This window comes from Ochlerotatus camptorhynchus, unplaced genomic scaffold (assembly GCF_037179485.1).
Source record: "Ochlerotatus camptorhynchus isolate MF236.1 unplaced genomic scaffold, CSIRO-AGI_Acam_v1.1 ptg000770l, whole genome shotgun sequence".
Classification (NCBI taxonomy): domain Eukaryota; kingdom Metazoa; phylum Arthropoda; class Insecta; order Diptera; family Culicidae; genus Ochlerotatus; species Ochlerotatus camptorhynchus.
Window position 1 is genome coordinate 277,560 of NW_027041237.1, and position 22,000 is coordinate 299,559.

Below are 22,000 nucleotides of genomic sequence, written 5' to 3' on the forward strand. Positions count from 1 at the left end.
AATTGAAACAACTGACATTTCTTGCTCTAAAAGCTTGCAAACTTACCGCATTTATCATGAAGAAACTACCATGAATTGATCCATTGGGATGAAGCCCTTCTATCGTTGTGAGAAGTTCGGGATCAGCATCGTAAAAATGAGGATAACTCAGCGCTATCGGAAATCCATAGTAGCAGTCTGTAACGTCTATTAAACCTCTTGTCAGACATTCACCTGTAAAATTCATTCAGAAATTAACATGTCGATTAATAATGCTTACGTATTAGTAATAAACTTAAATCTTTATTTTTTCATCACACGGTGTTTGTCTTTTATGCATTCCAAAGGATTTATGGTATGCAAATTAACATAAAGGTTTCCTGCAGGTCCTTTCAACGACATTCCAAATATTAAAAAAAAAGGAACATTTAGTTGGACAGCGTTGTGTTTTTTAATATAAAGTCTTTTTTGTTTCATCATTTATTTGTAAGTCAAAATCACGTTAGCTTTACCGAACCGATATGTTTTTAAATAAATAAATAAATAAATAAATAAAAAGAGGGCCAAACATTTTTCTTTCTTCAGTTTTCTTCTAATAATTTATTTGCTGTTTTTCAAACAGTTCTATTGCCGTTAAGTCTTTCCGGTAATCAAAATAGTTCAAAATAATCCTAGCTTCCGCTAGCTTGTTCTCCTTTTTTGTTGCTATCTTCATCTGGGGTAATCTCTTTGATTGCCATCACTTTTTCATCGAGCACCTCAATCGCTTCCCTTATGGCACTTCAAGCTACCACACCTGCATACGATCTAGTTTCTAAATTGCTACAAATTTGAATTTCGTACTGGTCGCGCTTTTTCTCGTTCTGGTTTCGTTCACCGTCCAGTTGTTACTTCTCTGGCTGCTTCCTTCTAATTGGGGCAGGAATTCATCTGGTGCCCTTCCATCTTACAAAGAAAACACACGTTCTTCAGAGTTGGTTGGAAATGCTATCTAACATGAAGCTTTAGGGTGATAATTTATTAGGTAGATAATTGTCTTTAGGAGAGGTTAGGTAGATAGTTCCGTTAGAGTACGGCAGTATAAAAATGGAATAGAAGTTGAAAATGAGCGAAGGGCCATTAATGCGACAGTACAAAGTCAACCGCACACCTGTTTTCCTAACCCATACGATGTACGCGGAAATTTGCTCATTACTGTCTGCAGCTGTGGAATAGTTTTAGCTACGTTTCATCCTACCTAAAGCCCCACGTTGCTGAAAGCATATTCAGTCGATGGTGTGTTATAAAGGGTGTCCACGATGAAATTGCCACACACAAAATTGATTCGAAAAATTCGAGTTTTCATCCGATTGCCATCAAATTTTCAGGGATTGAGAAATAACTATTAAACTTCATTTTACCATTTTACTCGTATTTTATTTACAGTCCATACGCAAATGCCCGCACCTTGGCCTTAACCCCGGCCATAAGATTCTGCACAACCTGTGAATCAACCGTTTTTTGCATGTAAACCCATACTTTCTTCAGTTCCTCGACTGTCTTCACTACCTTAGGTCGTTTAAGAAGGTGCTGCTTCATAATCGCCCAGTACTTCTCGATGGGGCGGAGCTCCGGAGTGTTGGGAGGGTTGAACATTTTCGGCATGAAATTGACCATACACTTCAGCACGTCCTTGGAGTAGTGGCATGAGGCCAAATCCGGCCAGAAGATTGTTGGGACGTTGTGGGCTTTCAGGAGAGGAAGCAGCCGCTTCTGGAGGCACTCTTTTATGTACACCTGTACATACATACATACCTGTCCGTTCATCGTGTCCTGGGTCACGAAAGGTGCACTCCGCTTCCCGCACGTGCAGATGGCTTGCCAAACCAGAAATTTCTTCGCAAATTTGGACATCTTCTGAGTGCGGACATGCTCCGGAACGCTGAACTTATCCTTGGCCGTGAAAAACAGGTTGCCGGGGATCTGTTTGAAGTCGGCCTTCACATATGTTTCGTCGTCCATGATGCAGCATTCAACTTTCGTCAGCATGTTGAGGTACAACTTCCTGGCACGGGTTTTGGCGGACTTGTTCTGCTTCTCGTCGTGATTAGGGGCCTTTTGTACCTTGAACGTTCGAAGCCCAGCCTTAGTTTTGGCCTTCTGGACAAAACTTCGGCTTAGGTGCAGCTTCTTAGCCACATCCCTAACGGAGGCGTTCGGATTTCGGTTGAAGGCCCCAACTACGCGGTTGTGATTTTTGGTGTTGTACGGAATACTTTTTCCTTCACTTCTGGGCTTCCGATCGGTGGTCAACCGTTCCTCGAACCGCTTAATCACTCGCGACACCGTGGAATTCGCGATTCCCAACGTTTTAGCGATGGAACGATGCGAGAGATCCTTGTTCTCGTGATGAATGCGCAAGATTTTATCACGCACGAGCTGTTCTTTCGACTCCATTTCCGCGAGTTTTGATCACAGGACTTTAAAACTTGCAGGATGTAAATAATGCACTATGAACTAAATCCACCCAAATTTTCATTAAATTCTACCCAACGGTTAAAAAGTTAGAGCAATTTCATAGTGTGGCAATTTCATCGTGGACACCCTTTAATGCAATTCTTCTTTACCCAACTATTGTGTTGCTCCTCTCGTCACGACCAACGAGGTCATCTCAGAGAGAAAGCAGTAGGGTGATTTTTGCGCATCGTGCTCTCTTGCCGTGCGGATCTATTTGCTTTATACTGAAGGAAGTGTTAGTACTACCTAAAGCTACAGCAAATTTAAACAGCACTTTTCAGTGCTCAACCTGTAAAATTTCTACCTTGTTCAACTCTTATTCCTCTTCGATCCTTGTTTGGACCCTACCCGAGGTAATCCTTCTTGAATATCGATTTGGAAAATTCCACTGATCCTTCAGATTCTTATGGTAATCTGCTTGGAAGTCGATTTTGATTAAAATTTACTGCCGCCATGGCGCCTAAGCGCAAAAGAAATGGGCAAACTATTGATTCCCCTTCGGATGAAATTAATTTGAGCAATTTGATTTGCTCACGGATGATGAAAATGATCCATCATCCAGGAAAAATTCTAGTAAACTTTCCCGGCTTAATGCTAAGAAGGAAAATATTCCCCTATTGTGATAACCGCTTCCGATTTCCATGCTCTTCGCATGGAACTTTTCAACTTCGTGAAAGTTAAGTTTTCACTACAAATTGGATGTCGGGGTGAATGCCATGTTTTGGCTGAAACCTTGGATAGATTTAAATGTCTTCTCAAGTATCTTACTGAGAAGCAGCACAAATTTTTTATTTACGACACCAAAACTGAACGTGTGTTCAATGTTGTCATGAAAGGACTGCCCAGTGGTGAATCCCTGGATCAGATCAAAGATGAACTGGCTAAATTACTTGGAGTTGTGCCACTCCAAGTAATCAAAATGAAAATGAAATCCCGTCCTGGCGATTCGCGCAACGGGATTTCTAATGATTTTTATTTAGTTCACTTCAAGTCTAGTGAACTGAACAACCTTAAGGCCTTAGAAAAAGCTAGCCTTATGCTCCATGTCCGAGTGAAGTGGGAACATTTCAGGAAGACTGGAGGAAATTTCCAAAACCTCACCCAGTGCCGTAAGTGCCAGGGATGGGGTCACGGAACTAAAAATTGCTACATGCCAGCTAAATGTATGAATTGTGGTGATTCCTCTCACGCAAAGGACGACTGTCCTGTGAAGGAAGATCTTAAGAAATTTAAATGTTCAAATTGTGGTGAAAACCACAAATCCAATTTTTGGGAATGTAAGACTCGCAAAGCGATTCTACAACCTCGTTCTAAACGCCAGGTAGGAAACGCTCCATATTTCCGAACAGGTACAAATTCCTCTGCTGTTAACAACGGTCAGCGAGGAACAAATTCTACATTCGTACCCGGAAGTACAAATATCACCCTGCTTCAAATTCTTCATCTATATCTACTCCCCTCGCTGCTAACAATAATGTTCAGCGAGTCAATGGAGCTACCTATGCTGCTAGTGCCAACGTAATTCTAACAGGAATTTTGAAAATTTTGACTTAGGAAGCATTACTGCTCCTAAAATGGAATTTTTACAAAGATCATTAATTGACATTATTACTGATATGCCTAAATCTAACTCCATGTTTGATGCTATTCAAACTGGAGTAAAACTTGCGATCAATATTGTCATGACTTTAAAATTCAGTAATGGATTTTAAAGCTTTAAATATTTTAAATTGGAATGCTCGATCTCTGAACGATAATGAAGAAGAGCTATTTAACTTTAACTTACGTGCATATTTCCGTTATAACTGACCATAAGGTATAGCAAATTATTTCATTTATAAAAATGATCGTCTTGATGGAGCCTGTGGTGGCGTTGCCAGCATTGTCCATAGACGAATCAAACATAAAATTCTTTCTTCATTTGAAACCAAAGTTTTTGAAACTTTGGGAGTTTCTGTTGAAACAAAATTTGAACAACTAACGTTTATAGCTGCCTATTTGCCATTCCAATGCGTAGGCCAGCAAAAGAATTTTCTCAAGGGTGACCTTCAGAAACTTACGCGTCATAGGTCTAAATTCTTCATTATTGGTGATTTTAATGCAAAAAACCGCTCATGGAATAATGCCCAAAGCAATTCCATTGGTAATATTCTGTTTGATGATTGTTCTGCAGGTTATTACACTATTCAGTATTCAATATCCAAACAGCCCAACATGCTTTTCTGCAGCAAGAAATCTCTCAACTATTGATTTGGTCTTAACTGATTCACTTCAACTTTGGAGCCAATTGGTTATCCATGCTGACTTCGGTTTTGATCACCTTCCAGTAACTTTTGAAATATCCCAAGAAATAATTTCTAATCCCAACAGCTCTACTTTCAATTACCATAGAGCTGATTGGGCGTAATATCGAACATTTATGGAATATAGCTTCGATCCAAACATTCCTTTGCAAACCAAAGATGAAATTAATTATGCTCTTGAATCTATGACTACTTCAATAGTTTAAGCAAGAGCTGTCTCAGTGCCAAAATACGACGTTAAATTCGATTCAATTATAATAGACGACGATCTTCAGCTTTTGATCCGCTTAAAAAATGTCCGTAGGAGACAATATCGAAGAACACGCGATCCTGCCATGAAAGTTATCTGGCGGGATTTGCAAAAACAAATTAAAAAGCGATTCTCTGCCCTGAGGAACAAAACTTTTGAAAGTAATATTTCTAAATAAGACCCAAGTTCCAAACCCAAACCTCAAAAGCCTATTCCAGCGTTCACCACTCCGAAAAAAATAATTACGTTTTGGTTTTTCTTAAAATATTGAAAAAAAGTATCAAAAATCTAAAAAAAAAACACATTATTTCTAGTTTTTTAAAGAAAATTCACGTCAAAAACATTTTTTATCAGCCATTATGGCATAAAGTTGGACTCAAAAAACCACAAAACATGAAATTTTCGGTTTTTCTGAGAGTCCAATTTTTTTCATGATGGGATAGAAAACATATGTTTACATGTAATTTTTGACAAAAATCTAAGAAAGCAACAAATTTTCTTGGATTTTTGATATTTTTTCCCAATATTTTTAAAAAATAGCAACGTACAGAAAATATTTATTTTTTATTTTTGGGCCGGTAAACTGCCCCTTAAGGGGAAGCAGACCGCTCCGAAAAAAAAATTACGTTTTGATTTTTCTAAAAATATTGAAAAAAAGTATCAAAAATCTAAAAAAATCACATTTTTTCTAATTTGTTAAAGAAAATTCACGTGCAAAAACATGTTTTATAAGTCATTATGGCATAAAGTTGGACTCAAAAAACCACAAAACATCAACTTTTCGGTTTTTCTGAGAGTCCAATTTTTTTTCATGATGGGATAGAAAAAAATTTTTTGCATGTAATTTTTGACAAAAATCTAAGGAAGAAACTGATTTTCTTGGATTTTTGATAATTTTTCCCAATATTTTTAGAAAAATAAAAACGTACCGAAAATATTTTTTTTTTTATTTTTGGGCCGGTGAGCTTCCCCTTAAAGAAGGTAGTAAAATTTTGATCACAAATTTGGAAAAATCTCAGAAACTTGCTAAGCAATTCGAGAGTTCCCATAATTTCAGTTTGGGTCTTACTAGTCCCATTGAGAATCAGGTTGCTCGGTATTATCTGAATCTTTTCTCTCGGGAAAATATGTTTGATGATTCCTGGGGGACTGATTTGGATGAAGTAAGGTCTGTAACTAAAAAGTTTCATAATATGAAAGCTCCATTATGGAATTTTCTCTTTATATCCTCATCAAAAAACTCCCAGAGAGAGCCTTGTCTTTCTTGGTAAAATTATTTAACAGAAGATTCCATTTGGCATACTTTCCTTATAACTGGAAAAATACAAAAGCTCTTCCAATTTTGAAGCCGGATAAAAATCCAGCTGAAGCTTCTAGCCACCGTTCAATAGGTTTGCTTTCTTCAATAAGTAAACTTTATTTAAGAGACAATTTTAAATAGAATGATGCTTCTCATCAATACGAGCTCAATTTTTGCCGATGAGCAGCTTGGATTTCGCCATGGGCATTCAACTATTCTTAAACTCTTAAGAGTTACCAATTTATTTCGTTCAAACAAATCTGAAGGCTACTCAACTGGAGAAATAGAAATAAAAGAATTCAACAGTGTTTGGCATGAAGGTTCGATTGATAAATTGAAAAAGTTTATTTTTCTACTTTATATTATGAAATTAGTTCAAAATTATTTAACTGACAGAACTCTGCAGGTTAATTACCAAATTCCAAATCTGATCGACTACCTGCTAGAGCAGGAATTCATCAGGGTAGCATTCTTGGGCCTATATTGTATAACATTTTCACTTCGGACCTCTCTGATTTGCCTCAGGGCTGCCACAAATCTTTGTTGGCTGATGACACAGGCATTTCCGGTAAAGGAAGAAGTCTTCGTGTTATTTGCAGCAGACTGCAGAAAAGTTTAGATATTTTCTCTTCTTATTTACAAAAATGAAAGATTTCTCCCAACGCTTCCAAAACTCAACTTATAATATTTCCACATAAGCCTAGAGCTTCCTTTTTGAAACCTAGTCGTAGTCACATAGTCACTATGAACGAAGTACCAATTGCTTTGTCAAACCAAGTTTAACTTTTAAAGATCACATTGAGGGCATTCAAGCCAAATGTAACAAATATATAAAATGTTTGTATCCTCTTATAAACAGGAAATCCAAACTTTGCCTGACGAATAAACTTCTAATATTTAAACAAGTTTTTAGACCGGCCATACTTTAAGCTGTGCCAATATGGTCTAGTTGTTTCAGTACCAGGAAAAAAGCACTTCAAAGGATTCAGAACAAAGTTTTGAAGATAATTTTGACGTTGCCTCCCTTGTACAATACTACCGAGGTACATAGAATTTCGAATGTTGAGACTTAAGAACAAATCTAGATAAACATTTCAAAAGGTCCTATCTGCATTGATTTATTCTCTTCATCGACTTTCTCTTTCGTCAATAACTCATCTGAAAAACCTTTTCCTGTTGTATTTGACGTTTTTGACGCTAGATAAGAACCTCCTTTATCAAACTATGTGGTAGAATTAGCGTGAAATTTGTTTGCATAGCAGTGGTTATGAAAAGAGAAATTCGATGAAGAGAATCGATCAAAGCAGATAGGACCATTTGAAATGTTCATGCAGATAGGACCACATTTAATTTACAACAAAATAATTAATAATTTCAGGCAAAAATCGTTGCTATCCTCAATTGCAACGATTAATTCCCTTTATACTTAGATAAGATTTAGTTTTAGTTTTTAGTTTAAGATTTCTATTGTTATACTGACATGCAGGTTCAAAAAACCTGTTTAAAATACTAAATTGCCAAGGCAGGAACAATGTAAAAACACATCATAACAATTATGGCTGGTAAGCTACTATGGTAACTGGAGCACCTACGTTCAAATGAAATGTAATTTATTTTGAATTTGGAACAAATAAGAAGTTAAAAAAATGAAGCTTTAGTTTGATAATTTATTAGCTAGAGAATGACCTTTAGGAGAGGGTAGGTAGATAGTTCCGTTTGAGTACAGCAGTATGAAAATTGAATAGAAGTTGAAAATGAGAGAAGGGCCATTAATGCGACAGTACCATTCCCAAAGCTTAGTTTGATAGTATTCCCAGCACAAATCTAAGTTTGATAGCATTCTTAACTACAACGCCACTCATTATCAATAATTTACTCCAACAGCAATCACACACACGATCGAGTGTGACGGGAAAAGAAAATTCGAGCACCGAAAAATTACCAAATCGAGTGAACAAATTGTCATGGATACCGAGGGATACAACTACTGCTGTTTCAACTCCTGAAAGCTAGCTGATATACCTTAGTATCGTGTTGTAAAAATCGAAACCTCATTGTACGCACTAATAATATAAAGTTAAACAGAATTTTTTTGTTTCTTTATTTAAAAGGTTTTCAGCTGGTTCGCTGGTAGGCTGGTTCGCCTATAATGAAATTAATTCTATAATTCCTTAGAACTAAAAAAATACATTTACATACCGGCATTAACGAATACACGTAACATGTGGGATTAGAGCTAATTGGGGGCAAACGCTTATTGTAGGATAATTTGAAGAGATGACTTCCTGGTGTCTTCTGAAAAGTTATTAAACAGAAAATTTTCCATTTTTTGGGAACATTAAACATCCGGAAAGTCACGAGTTTGATCCTCTGGAAGACCCGGAATATCCGTAAAAGTGGTCAATTCATAAAACTAATCCTAGAGCTCCGCGGTTTTTTCGTAACCGCTCATAGACGTCTTATCAGAATTAATTTGGAGTTTTGACCTGAAAATGGACCCAGAGAACCATGGGATGGTCCACCGGAAGATCCGGAACATCCGTAAAAGTGGTCAATTCAGCGAATTTTTTGAAACTAAAGATGATGAATTCGAATTGATGAATTGAATGAATTCAGAGTTGAGTTCAGAATATGGACTCTGGAGACTACGAGTTGGTCCATCGGAAGATCCGGAACATCCCTAAAAGTGCTCAATTCATTAAATGATCCTTGAGCTCCACGATTTTTTAGAAAGCACTCATAGAAATCTTATCACAATCAAATCGGAGTTTTGACCAGACAGTTTATACTTGGGACCACGGGATGGTCCATTAAAAGACCCGAAGATCATTTAAAGTGATTAATTCATGAAACTGATCCTAGAGCTCCACGGTTGTTTTTTTTTCCAAAACCACTCATAAATTAATATTAATAATAACTCAATAAGACGATGTTTTCAAATGGCTTATTGATTAAATTTTGATGTGATGAATTAAAAATATAAACATTGAGGCTAGTCCCTCGTTAACTTGTAACTCCAAAGAAACATCTCCAATAAGTCAAGGGAAATATGTTCATGAAATCCAAGGAATAATATTCAAAAATTCCGTTTAAAGTGTCTAGAAGTTATTACTAATTAAATACCACCTAGAAATCAGCCATGATAATTAATAAAAAAAAATGTGTCTATGAGCAGTGCTAAAAACCACAGAGTGGTAAGATCAGTTTTCTTGACCTATCCACTTTAACGGATGTTCCGGATATCCCAGAGGACCATCAATGGACCCTGTGGTCTATTTTTCAGTCACAACTCCGAGTTCATTCTGATGAGTTGTCTATTATTTTCCAAAGAAGCGTTCATGATCCCCAGGGTCTATTTTCCGATCATAACTCCGAATTCATAATTATAAGACGTCTATGAGAGTTTACGAAAAAATAAAATCGGAGTTCTTGGATCAGTTCTATGAATTGAGCCTTTTTACTAATGTTTCGGATCTTTCGGAGGACCATCCACTGCACAATGGTCCCAAAGCCGTATTTAGGAAGACAAAAATGTTTGCGCCCAAACCTTAAGTTTTAGGTATATAGTGTCTTCGGGAAAGTTTCTTCATATTGTTTGGCCGATCTTCAAAGCAATTTTGATCAAGACACCAAATGTATATCTCTTAATGAGTTATGATTTTTTAAACAAGCAGGTTAGGATGGCCCCTAAAAATAGATTTCTTCGAATATCTTTTCATAAGTTCATTTCTCGTAAAAACTTTGTTTTGGTTACATTTAGAACTTATGATGACGCATATTTTTGCTCAAGCAACCAAGCTGCTATTTTTTTTATTACAAGAAAATGAATGGAGATTTTCTTCGAAAAAATTATTCTATATAAATGACAATGTCTCTTAATGGAGGAAACTGATTATCATAGTTTTGATTTCATTTAAAAGATAGTTTTTTTTTCATTATTGGTGGAAAAAACTGTGAGAGCGTTTTTTGTTTAAAATATTTAATTTTATTTAAAAAAACCTTTTTTTTTATCAAAAACTAGCCATAACTTTTAAATAAAGGAGATATCAAATTAGTGACTTCTGCAAAAATATGCGTCACAAAAAGTTTTTAAAATATTTAGAACAATGTTTTTATGAGAGTTAGGGTGGCCCCTAGAAAATCGGCTTTCTTTAAATATTGTTTATACGTTGATCACCAATAAAAATATTTAAAGAAATATTTTCTAGGGGCCAATCTAACCTACTTGTTTAAAATAACCATAAGTCATGAAGCATAAGAGATAAAAATTTGATGCCATTAGCAAAGTTGGTTCCAATTGATTGTTCTACAACTTTTTATAACACTACATTAGTCTATCTCAAGTAATAAAAAAGGTTGAATTTTCAATTCACCAATTTTAAGGACCACCCTAATTTCAAATCTGCTAAAAAAACGAAGAAACTTTCCCCAAGACACCATATACCTCAAAGTGATGGTTTTGGTGTTAATATTTTTGTCTTCATAAATACGGCTTTGGGACCATTGTGCATTGGTCCCCAGGGTCTATTTTCTGGTCATAACTCCAAATTAATTCTGATAAGACGCCAATGAGTGCTTTCGAAAAAAGCGGACCTCTAAGCTCTTCTTGAACTGAATTTTTTATGGGTGTTCAGGATCTTCCTGGTGAACCATCTCGTGGTCCCAAAGGTCAATTTTTCGTCTATGCGTTCTTATTCCGGTCACAACTCCAAATTTATTCTGATAAAACGTTTATGAGTGTTTTCAGAAAATTCACGGAGCTCTAGGATCAGTCTCATGAATTAACCACTTTAACGGATGTTCCAGATCTTTCGGTGGACCATCTCGTGGTCTCCAGGGTCCATATTCCGGTAACAACTCCGAATTCATTCTGATATGATGTTTATGAGTGGTTTCGAAAAATCCGCGGAGCTCTAGGATCAGTTTCATGAATTGGCCACTTTTACGGATATTCCGGATCTTCCACAGGATTAGACTTGTGTCCTACCGGAAACTGAATCATCCCAAAAGGTGGCCAACTTTCTGCTTAACAACTTCTCAAAAGACATCAGGAAGTTATCTCTTCAAATTGCCGTACAATCAGTGTTTGGTCCCAATTAGCTCTAATCCCATATGCTACGTGTATTCGTTAATGCCGGATCGACCGTACTATAGGAATCCAAAGGCATCAGTACTATAGGAATCCGTCAAGAACGAATCCGCACTATAGGAATCTAGACTGTATATGAAATGCATAAAACGCATTCAGTTATAAATAACTCTCCAATTCGACTGTATGAATGTGGAATTGCCCCCACTTTTGCTCAAAAATAAGACAAATGAAGCATTCTAAAGATTAAGTAGTTTGATAAATTATACTGACACGGAGTTATAGAAAACCTTATAAAATACTTACTGCTAAGGCAGAAACAATGTAAACACACTCTTAACAAAAAGGTTTGTAAATTGATAATTTTTATTTTTATTTTTTTATTGTACTAAATTTATAAAAGTGTGTTAATTGGTTAAATCCAATCATTTGTATGATGCGATCTAAAACAATAAGAACAGCCTAAATCTTCTTGCGAACCCTCGTCAATAATTTGTCTTATACCTTATATTTTTACTGTTTTTGTATATTTATTACCTTTTCTGCAGAAACACTTATTTCTCACATCTAGATGTCCATTGTCAAGAGCATTTTCTTCGAATACAAATCTAGTTGCTTGGATACCATCAACCTCATAATCACTGCCAACTTGTACCTGTAAAATGTCAAATCGCTATTAATTCCAATATTTATGCCGCACTCACACTTAAGTCTTAATGCGTTAATGTAATGCTTAAGTATGAGTGCATTAAAACGAGTTTCTAGCAGGATCTCTGAATATTAAAATGTGATCAGACTTGGATAGTAAATCGCGGTTCAATGTAAATGTGTGATTTTTTTCATAAATCCGATCTTTATTCAACTGATAAATGTTCAAGAACCAGCGTGACGAAAAAATTAGAACAATTTATCCTAAATGAGTTTTGAAAAACCTTGATGAATCGCGTGGTTTTTGAAGCAAAATCACGTGAAGTTCTCGGTTCACTACTCAAGCCTGAATGTGGTAAAACATGTCTCTCTATAGAGCCCTTACTGTCATCAATATGACGTCTTTGGCCTATAGGAATGAACGCGATGAACCCGAATTCATCAGTTTGACATCCAGTGGTGGTTTGTTTACCTTTGCTTTTTAGTCAATTCAAGTGGATTTGAGGTTTTAAATAAAAAGAATTAAAAGATATGATATCCGACTATGTTCATTTGAAAAATATTCCTCTCCAATAAATCTAAAAAAAAAAAATAATACATTTTTTAAACTTTTGTAAACAAACCACTGCCAGATGTCAAAAAAGTTAGGTTACCCCGACGGTGCAGCTCCCTAAAGGGATGCAGCACACTGACGTCACGAATGAACGCGTTCATCAGTTTGACATCCAGTCGTGGTTTGTTTACCTTTGCGTGTTAGTCGATTCAAATGGATTCGAGTTTTTAAATAAAAAGGACTAAACGATATATTATTCAACTTTTTTCTATTAGTGGTGCTGGTAGTGTAGTGGTAAGCGTGATTACCACTCACCCCAAAAGGCCTGGGTGCAATCACAGTCGGCACCGCCAATATTTTCTGAGGCATAAAATCGCAGATCACGCCTTTTCCGGGGAAGGGAAGTAAAGCCGGTCCCATGAGTTGATGGGTCGGTAGGTAGGGTCCAGGTGTAGGAGCTGCCTCCCTGGCGTCGGTAGCATTGGTACTCAGTACAGATTGACAGAAAACAAATTAAGGAATAACTATGCTCTGTTGTTAAATATTTTTCTAAAAAAAAAATCGAATAAAAATATAAAAAAAAAACAGATTGTTTTCTAAGCCCCAATAAACACACCACCACCAGATGTCAAAAAGTGAGGTTAGACCAACGGTACAGCTCCTTATGGAGTGTCACAAATTACTATACTCACACTTATGCTTTCAGAGATTTCTATAGAGATCTCTATAAAGATCTCTGAATGCTGAATGTCCTAAAATGAGTCATAATTGCCACGAAGATAATCATGGATAAACCAAGAAAACCATGTAAAAACTATCAGTTTACTGCACTTATACTTAGAGTGACGTATTTTAGTGCATTCATCCTTAAGCAATCACAGAACACAATAGGGCTACTCGTATTACCGGCATCATACATAAACATTCAGAGATCTCTATAAACAGTTGCACTGAACATTTTTATGACACACGAAAGTTTTATTTAGATAGGCAAACTTTATAATGCTTTTTTTATCTTTGATATTTAATTCTCCAACACAGGTAATCCAAACATTCTGAGCCCGTCTCATGATGTCAATCCAGTATAAAAAAGTCAGCACTTATTTAAGCTTCTCTGCATGCTCATTTTTATCTTTCAGATATATGGAAAATTCCAAGAAATTTGTTTTTTATCATTCTTTAGAAAATTAACGTGTAAAAGCATTTTTTCTGATTCATCATTTTAAAAAGTTGGGTAAAAACAAAATAGTAAGGTATAGTATTTGCGGGATTCATACCCATCATGATATACCTAGAAAAATGTGTTTGGACGTAGTTATTTTTGAGAATCATAGGAAAAAAAACTGTTTTTTTTTTCAATTCTTTATTGGTATGACACTGCTTGGATTTTTTAAAATAGTTTTTCGTATTTTTTATAAATGTCTAAATGTATTTTTTTCATTGGCAGCAGTTGCTTCGAAAAACTTCAATAATGAAATCTATAAACTTAGACTGAAAAGTGAAAGCAAAATCTAAAAATTGCCTAACTATAGATAGCGTGATCGACACCGAAAAGTACAACTACAACTGCTGGTTTCAACAACAGCTGTGATAAAACTGGTAAGTGTATTAACTTGTGTTTGGATTAAATTTCCGTCCTACTAATCACAACTTGCGCTTTACCTCTATTTAAGAAAATGCAATGTTTCTATTAAATAAAGATTATTAAATGAATTAGAAGGCATGATTTACCTTGCCTTGTTCACGTTTTGGTTTTATTAGAGACACAAATTGTTTATATTTTATTAAAACTTGCGCTCTTGACTAAATTGATATTTTCATTGTAAATTATAGTAAATCACGCATAGTTTTCATAACAATTTCATAAGGAGCAACCTTAAAGTGCATTATTATCGGCATGCTTATTAGTACTATGGGATGAACTTGCCATGAGCGGTAGAGTACTTCTTGATTCCAAATTCGTCATACGAAAGAAGGCAGCAACAGCTTTTTTTTCCGTTAAAATATTTTCACCTACATTTCGCGCCAAATCGAATCGAAGCTGGCAACACCCTTTCAGATTTCAATGAAATTTTCTGGATGTGTATACTTTGACTAAATAAGCACTTTTGCATACTCAGTTTTTCAAAAAATTATCTAGACTAACATTTTCTGCCGAATCTTTAAAAAAAAATATATATATGGAAAAATGACAACTCCTACAAAAATGTGTTGTATGGATGACTTTTAGGAAATTGTCAAAGTTTTCGAAAAATAAAATACTGAAAACAATTCAATTTGAGACCCACACTGAAAAAAAAAAATCGATTTTCAACATTTAAAGCCGATTAAAAAAATGGCCATGTTTGATTTCGATGAAACTGTGCCTCAAGATAGGTAATTATGTTTACTACCATCCGTTCATACATCGCAAAATGGGCACTAGTGAGGAAAAAAAATTTTTCTTACAACTACATCTTAGTACAACTGCACTATTTTTTTTTAACGTACTATTTTCACACAAAACTATATCAGTGAAGGGGATGACCTCGGCGTAGTGGTTAGCATCCATACCTCTCACGCCAAAGTCACGAGTTCAAATCTCACCCCCGGATAAGTCACGAATGACCCAAGAGCGTTAAAGTGACTATAATAAAATAAAAAAAATATATATATATATATATATATATCAGTGAAACTCAAAATCATTTCAGAACCCAATGAAGCTCAATTTGTGATTCAATTTTGTCTAATCAACAACTAATCACTTGAATTAATCGAGAATTCCACATGAAAAGGGCTTATATTATTAGAAAATAATATATTTGATTATATTGTCTGAGACAAAATCCGATGCTTCTATAGCAACTTAGCATTCTTAGCTAAAATTATCCTTGAAAAATAAGGTATGAAAACAAATTAAAATTTAAATTGAGATCTTCTTTCGTATCAACAACGAAATAATTCTATATATTATATTCTATAATTATGTTATGTATTCCTTAACCATTAACATTATATACCTACCACTTCATTCTACCTATGAGCACTACAAAACTAAGGTTTATTTCATACAAGAAAGATAACGAAAGTTGTGAAGACAAGTTTTAGTAAAATTATTATCATGGACCAAAGTAGTAAATTAAGGCTCAAAGGATTGAAATGTTGTGCAGATATAAATAATCCGAGATGCATCCGAAATAAGTTACAGGCCATATCGTGAACGATGGTAGAAAAAAAAACATTCAATGGGATATAACCAGATGAGTCATGCCGTAGCGTGATATCTCAAAATAGAAGTCCAGTTATGAAAAAACACCGATCGATTGAAAATGAAGCAAATATCCAACCGTCAACTTAGTGGGCAGCAGCATAGTGATGATCCAGGTCCATCAACGAGTAGATGAGCTAGGTAAGAACAGTCATCCTCATGATTCTATCAACATTTAACTGCAACCTCCTAATAGTACTTATTATTTTTTTAATTTTCTTCTTTCCTTCAGATACGGTACCATCGGTTACATCATTGGAGTCGGTTCCATCAGCAGATAATCTGCAACACCCATACAATGTTGAGATGTTTAATGGCTTTGTGAAAACGTTGAATTTATCTCCAATTTAATCGAGGAACATGAGGAGCATGGATTATCGTTCGAAAAAAAATCTCTAGAAATTACACAAGCAGTGCAAAAAACTATATATGGCCTAGATACAGCAGACATAAGCCAAGTAGAGGCATACGAAGAAATGATTGTGCATCTAAAGGAGAAGTTTAATTCTCCTACAGCTGACAGAAAAGATCAGATAACAGTATTATCAGTATTGCCAAAGTCTTGGTCCGTGAATAAAGTCGTAGCAGAATTCAACGCGTCAACGTACAGTATGCAAAAAAAGTTTATCCACCCCCCTACCAATTTACATTTTTTTTTGTTTTTCTAGTGAAAATCAGTTTAATTTTATGAGTGTTCTTCCATGATTTATCAATTTATGTTTATTTATCACATTGCCATTGAAAATACGGCGTTTATATCTTTTCTTGAGATTTCATGTGATAAATTATGAAAAATTGTAAAAAATTACGCAAAAAAAGTTTATCCACCCCCAAACGGATACTATGATTTAAGTGTGTTTAACAGAGTTTTAGTGTGTATTCTGCAACTTTATCGAATGTAAACATTGCGTCAATCTGTCATTTAGTGCTCTTGAAGTTTTCATGCTTAAAATTTCAGTTTTGTGTTCAAAATTGGAAGTTTTTTGTTTCATAATGCCCAAAAAAGATCAAATTTCGATCAGTATCCAAAATTTGAGTATTGAACATCACAAAACTGGTGAAAGCTACCGTGATATTGCCGATATTGTCCAGCTTCACAAAGATACGGTCGCTAGAATTGCACAGATGTGCAAAAAGCGTGGTTCTATCTCACCAGCTAAGCGATCGGGGCGTCCTTCAATGACAACTGACTAAATTGACAGAGTTATCGTGAAGAAGGCGGAGCTGGACCGGGGATTATCAGCTCCGAAAATTGCGACACAGATTGAAAACGAGTTTTCCATTCAACTGACATCACAATCCGTACGAAATCGTCTTCATAAGAAAAGTCTTAAGGGCAGAGTAGCTCTTAAGAAGCCATGGTTGTCCGCAATATATATCAAAAAAAAAAGATCGAAGTGGGCCCAGGACCACATTTCATGGACCAAAATTTTATGGTATCTGATGGTATGGTCTGATGGTATCAATGGTGACCCAAATAGCATTACTTTCGTCTCGTCTGACCAGATCACCTGGCATCACTGGTCCATGAAATGTGGTCCTAGGCCCACTTCAATCTTTTTTTAATTTTTTTTTGCGGACAACCATGGCTTCTTAAGAGCTACTTTGCCCTTAAGACTTTTCTTATGAAGACGATTTCGTACGGATTGTGATATCAGTTGAATGGAAAACTCGTTTTCAATCTGTTTCGCAATTTTCGGAGCTGATAGTCCCCGGTCCAGCTCTGCCTTCTTCACGATAGCTCTGTCAATTCGGTCAGTTGTCTTTGAAGGACGCCCCGATCGCTTAGCTGGTGAGATAGAACCACGCTTTTTGCACATCTGTACAATTCTAGCGACCGTATCTTTGTGAAGCTGGACAATATCGGCAATATCACGGTAGCTTTCACCAGTTTTGTGATGTTCAATACTCAAATTTCGGATACTGATCGAAATTTGATCTTTTTTGGGCATTATGAAACAAAAAACTTCCAATTTTGAACACAAAACTGAAATTTTAAGCATGAAAACTTCAAGAGCACTAAATGACAGATTGACGCAATGTTTACATTCGATAAAGTTGCAGAATACACACTAAAACTCTGTTAAACACACTTAAATCATAGTATCCGTTTGGGGGTGGATAAACTTTTTTTGCGTAATTTTTTACAATTTTTCATAATTTATCACATGAAATCTCAAGAAAAGATAAAAACGCCGTATTTTCAATGGCAATGTGATAAATAAACATAAATTGATAAATCATGGAAGAACACTCATAAAATTAAACTGATTTTCACTAGAAAAACAAAAAAAAAAAATGTAAATTGGTAGGGGGGTGGATAAACTTTTTTTGCATACTGTACATGGTGAGGAAGGTGAAGAGCCTTGTTACTGAGCAGGGTATTCTAAGCACACTTAACAAAAGAAGTGGGCATAGGATCAACGATGATACAAAAAAAATATAGTTAGGTAATTTTTTGATGACAATTATATTAGAAGACCTATGCCCGGAGCAAATGATTTTGTTTCCGAGTTTAGAAATGGACGAAAAGAACACGTTTAAAAACGCCTGTTAATGATGTCCCTTAAAAGAAGCGTACATGATTTTTGTTGATAAATTTAAAGATATTAATATTGGTTTCACTGTATTTACACCATTGCGACCAAAACATTGCATTTTGCTTGATTCTACTGATATACATAATGTATGTATATGTACAATTCATGGAAATGTTAAATTAGTGATCAACAGTTTAAGAATTATGTCCCAAGATGCAATAATAGAACAAATGCTTTGTAATATTTCAATTAGAACAACTGATTGCTTTTTCATGAACATATTGAAGAGGAACTTACTTTGCTGTTAGAATCAAATGACAAACAAGATATTGTGCTTCAACAGTGGCTGAATACTGATCGTTGTAATTTGAAAACGATTATCAATCCTGTTGATGAGTTTGTTCCATATCTCGTTGATAAAATTAACAAACTTATAACTCATGACTTTATTTACTAACAACAGTCATCTTTTCTAAGAAATAAAAAAGAATCATTAAAAGAAGGGGAAATTCTAGCAATTAGCGATTTTTCTAAAAATTATTCATTCATTATCCAAAACGCTGCTCAAGGATATCACTGGAATAATTCTCAAGCAACAATAGATCCATTTGAAGTTTATTATAAGAAAGACAATAAACTTGAAAATGTTAGCTTCATTATCATATCAGAAGTAACAAGTAAAAAAACAATCGATAGATTTTTCTAAAATTACTTTTATGTCAGATGGGGCTTTTTTTTTGCAACGTCTCATGGAAAAGGTCCCTGTGATGCCATTGGTGGCACTCTCAAGCGAATGGCAAAGAGATTTTGGAAACACTATAACAACTCCACGATAATTATATAACTAGACAGATGAACAAACAGATAAAAATATCACAAACTACGAGAGAGTGCTGCCAATTCCGAATACGATTTGGCGAGGAATGCATCATGAGCCCTTTTCATATGAAATTATCGATTAATCAAAGTGAACTTAAGTGCTGATTGACAAAATTGAATCGCAAATTGAGCTTCTTTGGATTCTGAGATGATTTTGAGCATCACTGGTTTAGTTTTGTGTGAAAATGGCAAATTAAAAAAAAAAATCAGTACAGACATGAAAAAGTTTTTGTAAGAATTTTTTTTCCTTAAAAGTGCCCATCTCGCAATGTATGGACGGTTGGTAGTATTACCTATCTTGAGACAAAGTTTCATCCAAATCAAATATGGCAATTTTTTTTAAGTCGACTTCAAATTTTAAAAATCATTTTTTTGTAACGTAGGTCTCTAATGGATTTTTTTCAGTATTTTTTTTTATAATTTGGACAATTTGCCAGAAGCCATCGATACAACACATTTTTGTAGGAGTTGTCATTATTCCAACATATTTTTTTTAAAGAATTAAGGGTTGTCTAGATAAATTATTGAAAAAGAATATGCAAAGTGGCACACATCCAGAAAGTTTCATTGAAATCTGAAAGGGTGCTGCTAGCTCCGAATACAATTTGGCGCAAAATGCGTCTTTTTCTATTTGCTGTTTCTAAGAAGAAAATTCTCAAATATATATAAAAAAAAAAGTTTGTTTTGAATATCATGTTTGCTCATTCCAATTGAAGAAAATCTATTATCTCATAGTGTACCCTTTTTTTGAGACAATTTATATTTTCCAACGAGAAAAAATATTCATACCATAAGTAAACTAAATGACCTTAACAAGTGAACTTGTCTGAAACATACCATTCTTTGCGCACGACACATACTTTTTCTAAAAAACAGTAGTTGTTCGTCATCCTTGATAAAACTTTTGAATTTTGTTCCGTCCGAGGCATTTCTGATGTTACTGCAATGTTCACCATCCCATTGCGCTAATCTAGAAGATCCTAAATAACTTTCATACAATCCTGACAGCGATTCATCACTTATTCCTGTGTAAAAAATTTCGAAATCATTGTCAAAGTCGTACATCTGAAAACAAACAAAAATTAAAAAAAGTTATTCAAATACCTAGGGTAACCGTTTTGTAGGTCGATGTCAGCGCAAATATTGATGGCCATCACGATGTTAACCCTAGGTCTACTATAAATTGATTAACGGATTAAGGATCAAAGAAATTGCAATAAAATATCTATTGACGGTAAGCTCCAACTATTTAGTATGTACTATCTTAGATCCCGATCAAGTTTGTTCACTGGTGCTGACATTTGACTTAACATAGGTAATCTAGAGAAACCATAGTGGTTAAAAGTGTCATTTTTGGGCGCTTAATGGTTCAACTGCAATGAAGCTTGCATATTTTGTTGTATCAGCGAAAAATAGGGCAATTCGAAAAGCAGAACTTTAACTTGAACCATGAACGATTGAATTTATAAATGGGACTGATATGCGATAATTTGGCTTAATATGACAAATTGACTTCATGTTGTTTTTACAATTATCGTGATCAAAGCCCATAGTTTTATCGCATAATATGAAAGTAGATGTCAATTGATAGTAGATAGTGTTGTTATTTCAAAGCTTTAAAAAGTAGAAGGGTCTGTGCCTATGGGCACGAACGGAGGCTTGACGTAGGACCGCTAGTGGAAGTAACAAATAAAGGGTGTCCCACATCAAATTGCATCACGGAAAAAAACGCTGTAGAAAATTATCTAGTTGACCAATCGTTAATAAAATACAACCCATTAGTAAGCTTTTGGCATATTTATTTCATTCAACTTCAATACCATAACCGTACGTTCACACTTTACGCTTAACTCAACTAATTAGGTTCTGTACAACATCTGGCTGCAACTTCTTCTCTACGGAAACCAACTTTTTCTTCATGTCTTCCTCAGATTTGACCTCCTTGGGATGCTTCCGCAGTGCCTGCATCATAATATATTTCGATGGGTCTTAGTTCCGGTGCGTTGGGGGAGTTCATGTCCTTGGGTACGAAAGTTGGGTTGGCTTCGTACCACTCCAGGAAAACATTTGAATAGTAGTATGAAACTAGAACCGGCCGGAAGATCGTAGGGGCCTCCTGTTGCTTCAACAAAGGAAGCAGACGCTTTTGTAGACACTCTTTGAGGTAGATCTCCCCGTTTAAAGGGTGTCCCACATCAAATTGCATCACGGAAAAAAAACGCTGTAGAAAATTACCCATTGAGTATTTTCTCTTGAAAATTTGTGTGGAAGTAGTTTAGAGTGTATTGTTTACACTGTATTTTTATCGCTGTCCGTTTTTCGAAAGTTGGAAAAAAGCGTCACCCGAAAGCAACGTCGCTAATTGATTTTGCGCAAGCACCTGGAAAATCGTCAACTCTTTCATTGGGACATCGGAAAAACAACTCGGGATTATTCAGTCAACGGTGAGTCGTATGATTAAACGTACTACGAAACTCGAGCATTGAACGGAAGGAGAAATGCGGTCACAATGGATGTTCTATTAGTGATCAGGATCACAAGATCACAAGATCGTGTCGTGAAAGCGATTAGCAGAATCCCAATGGTCAGGAATGTGGCCAAAAAGTTGAATCTGTCCAAGTCTTTCGTTCAGAGAGCCAAGGACCGGGAGGGACTGCATACGTACAAATTGTAGAAGGCTCCAAATCGTGACGAACGGCAAAATACGGTGGGA

General features: G+C 35.5%; 1 protein-coding gene across 1 annotated transcript in view; it reads right to left on the reverse strand.

Annotated features, from left to right (window-relative positions):
- LOC135714979 (scavenger receptor class B member 1-like) overlaps positions 1-21,255 on the reverse strand; it is a 67,957-nt gene extending 46,702 nt beyond the window's left edge. The window contains exons 1-3 of the mRNA XM_065238384.1: positions 21,163-21,255; positions 11,955-12,090; positions 47-213 (exon numbers count right to left, since the gene is read on the reverse strand). Of these exons, the coding sequence (XP_065094456.1) occupies positions 47-213; positions 11,955-12,090; positions 21,163-21,255 (396 nt within the window). The remainder of the gene's footprint in view (positions 1-46; positions 214-11,954; positions 12,091-21,162) is intronic.
- Between the last annotated feature and the right edge of the window lie 745 nt (positions 21,256-22,000).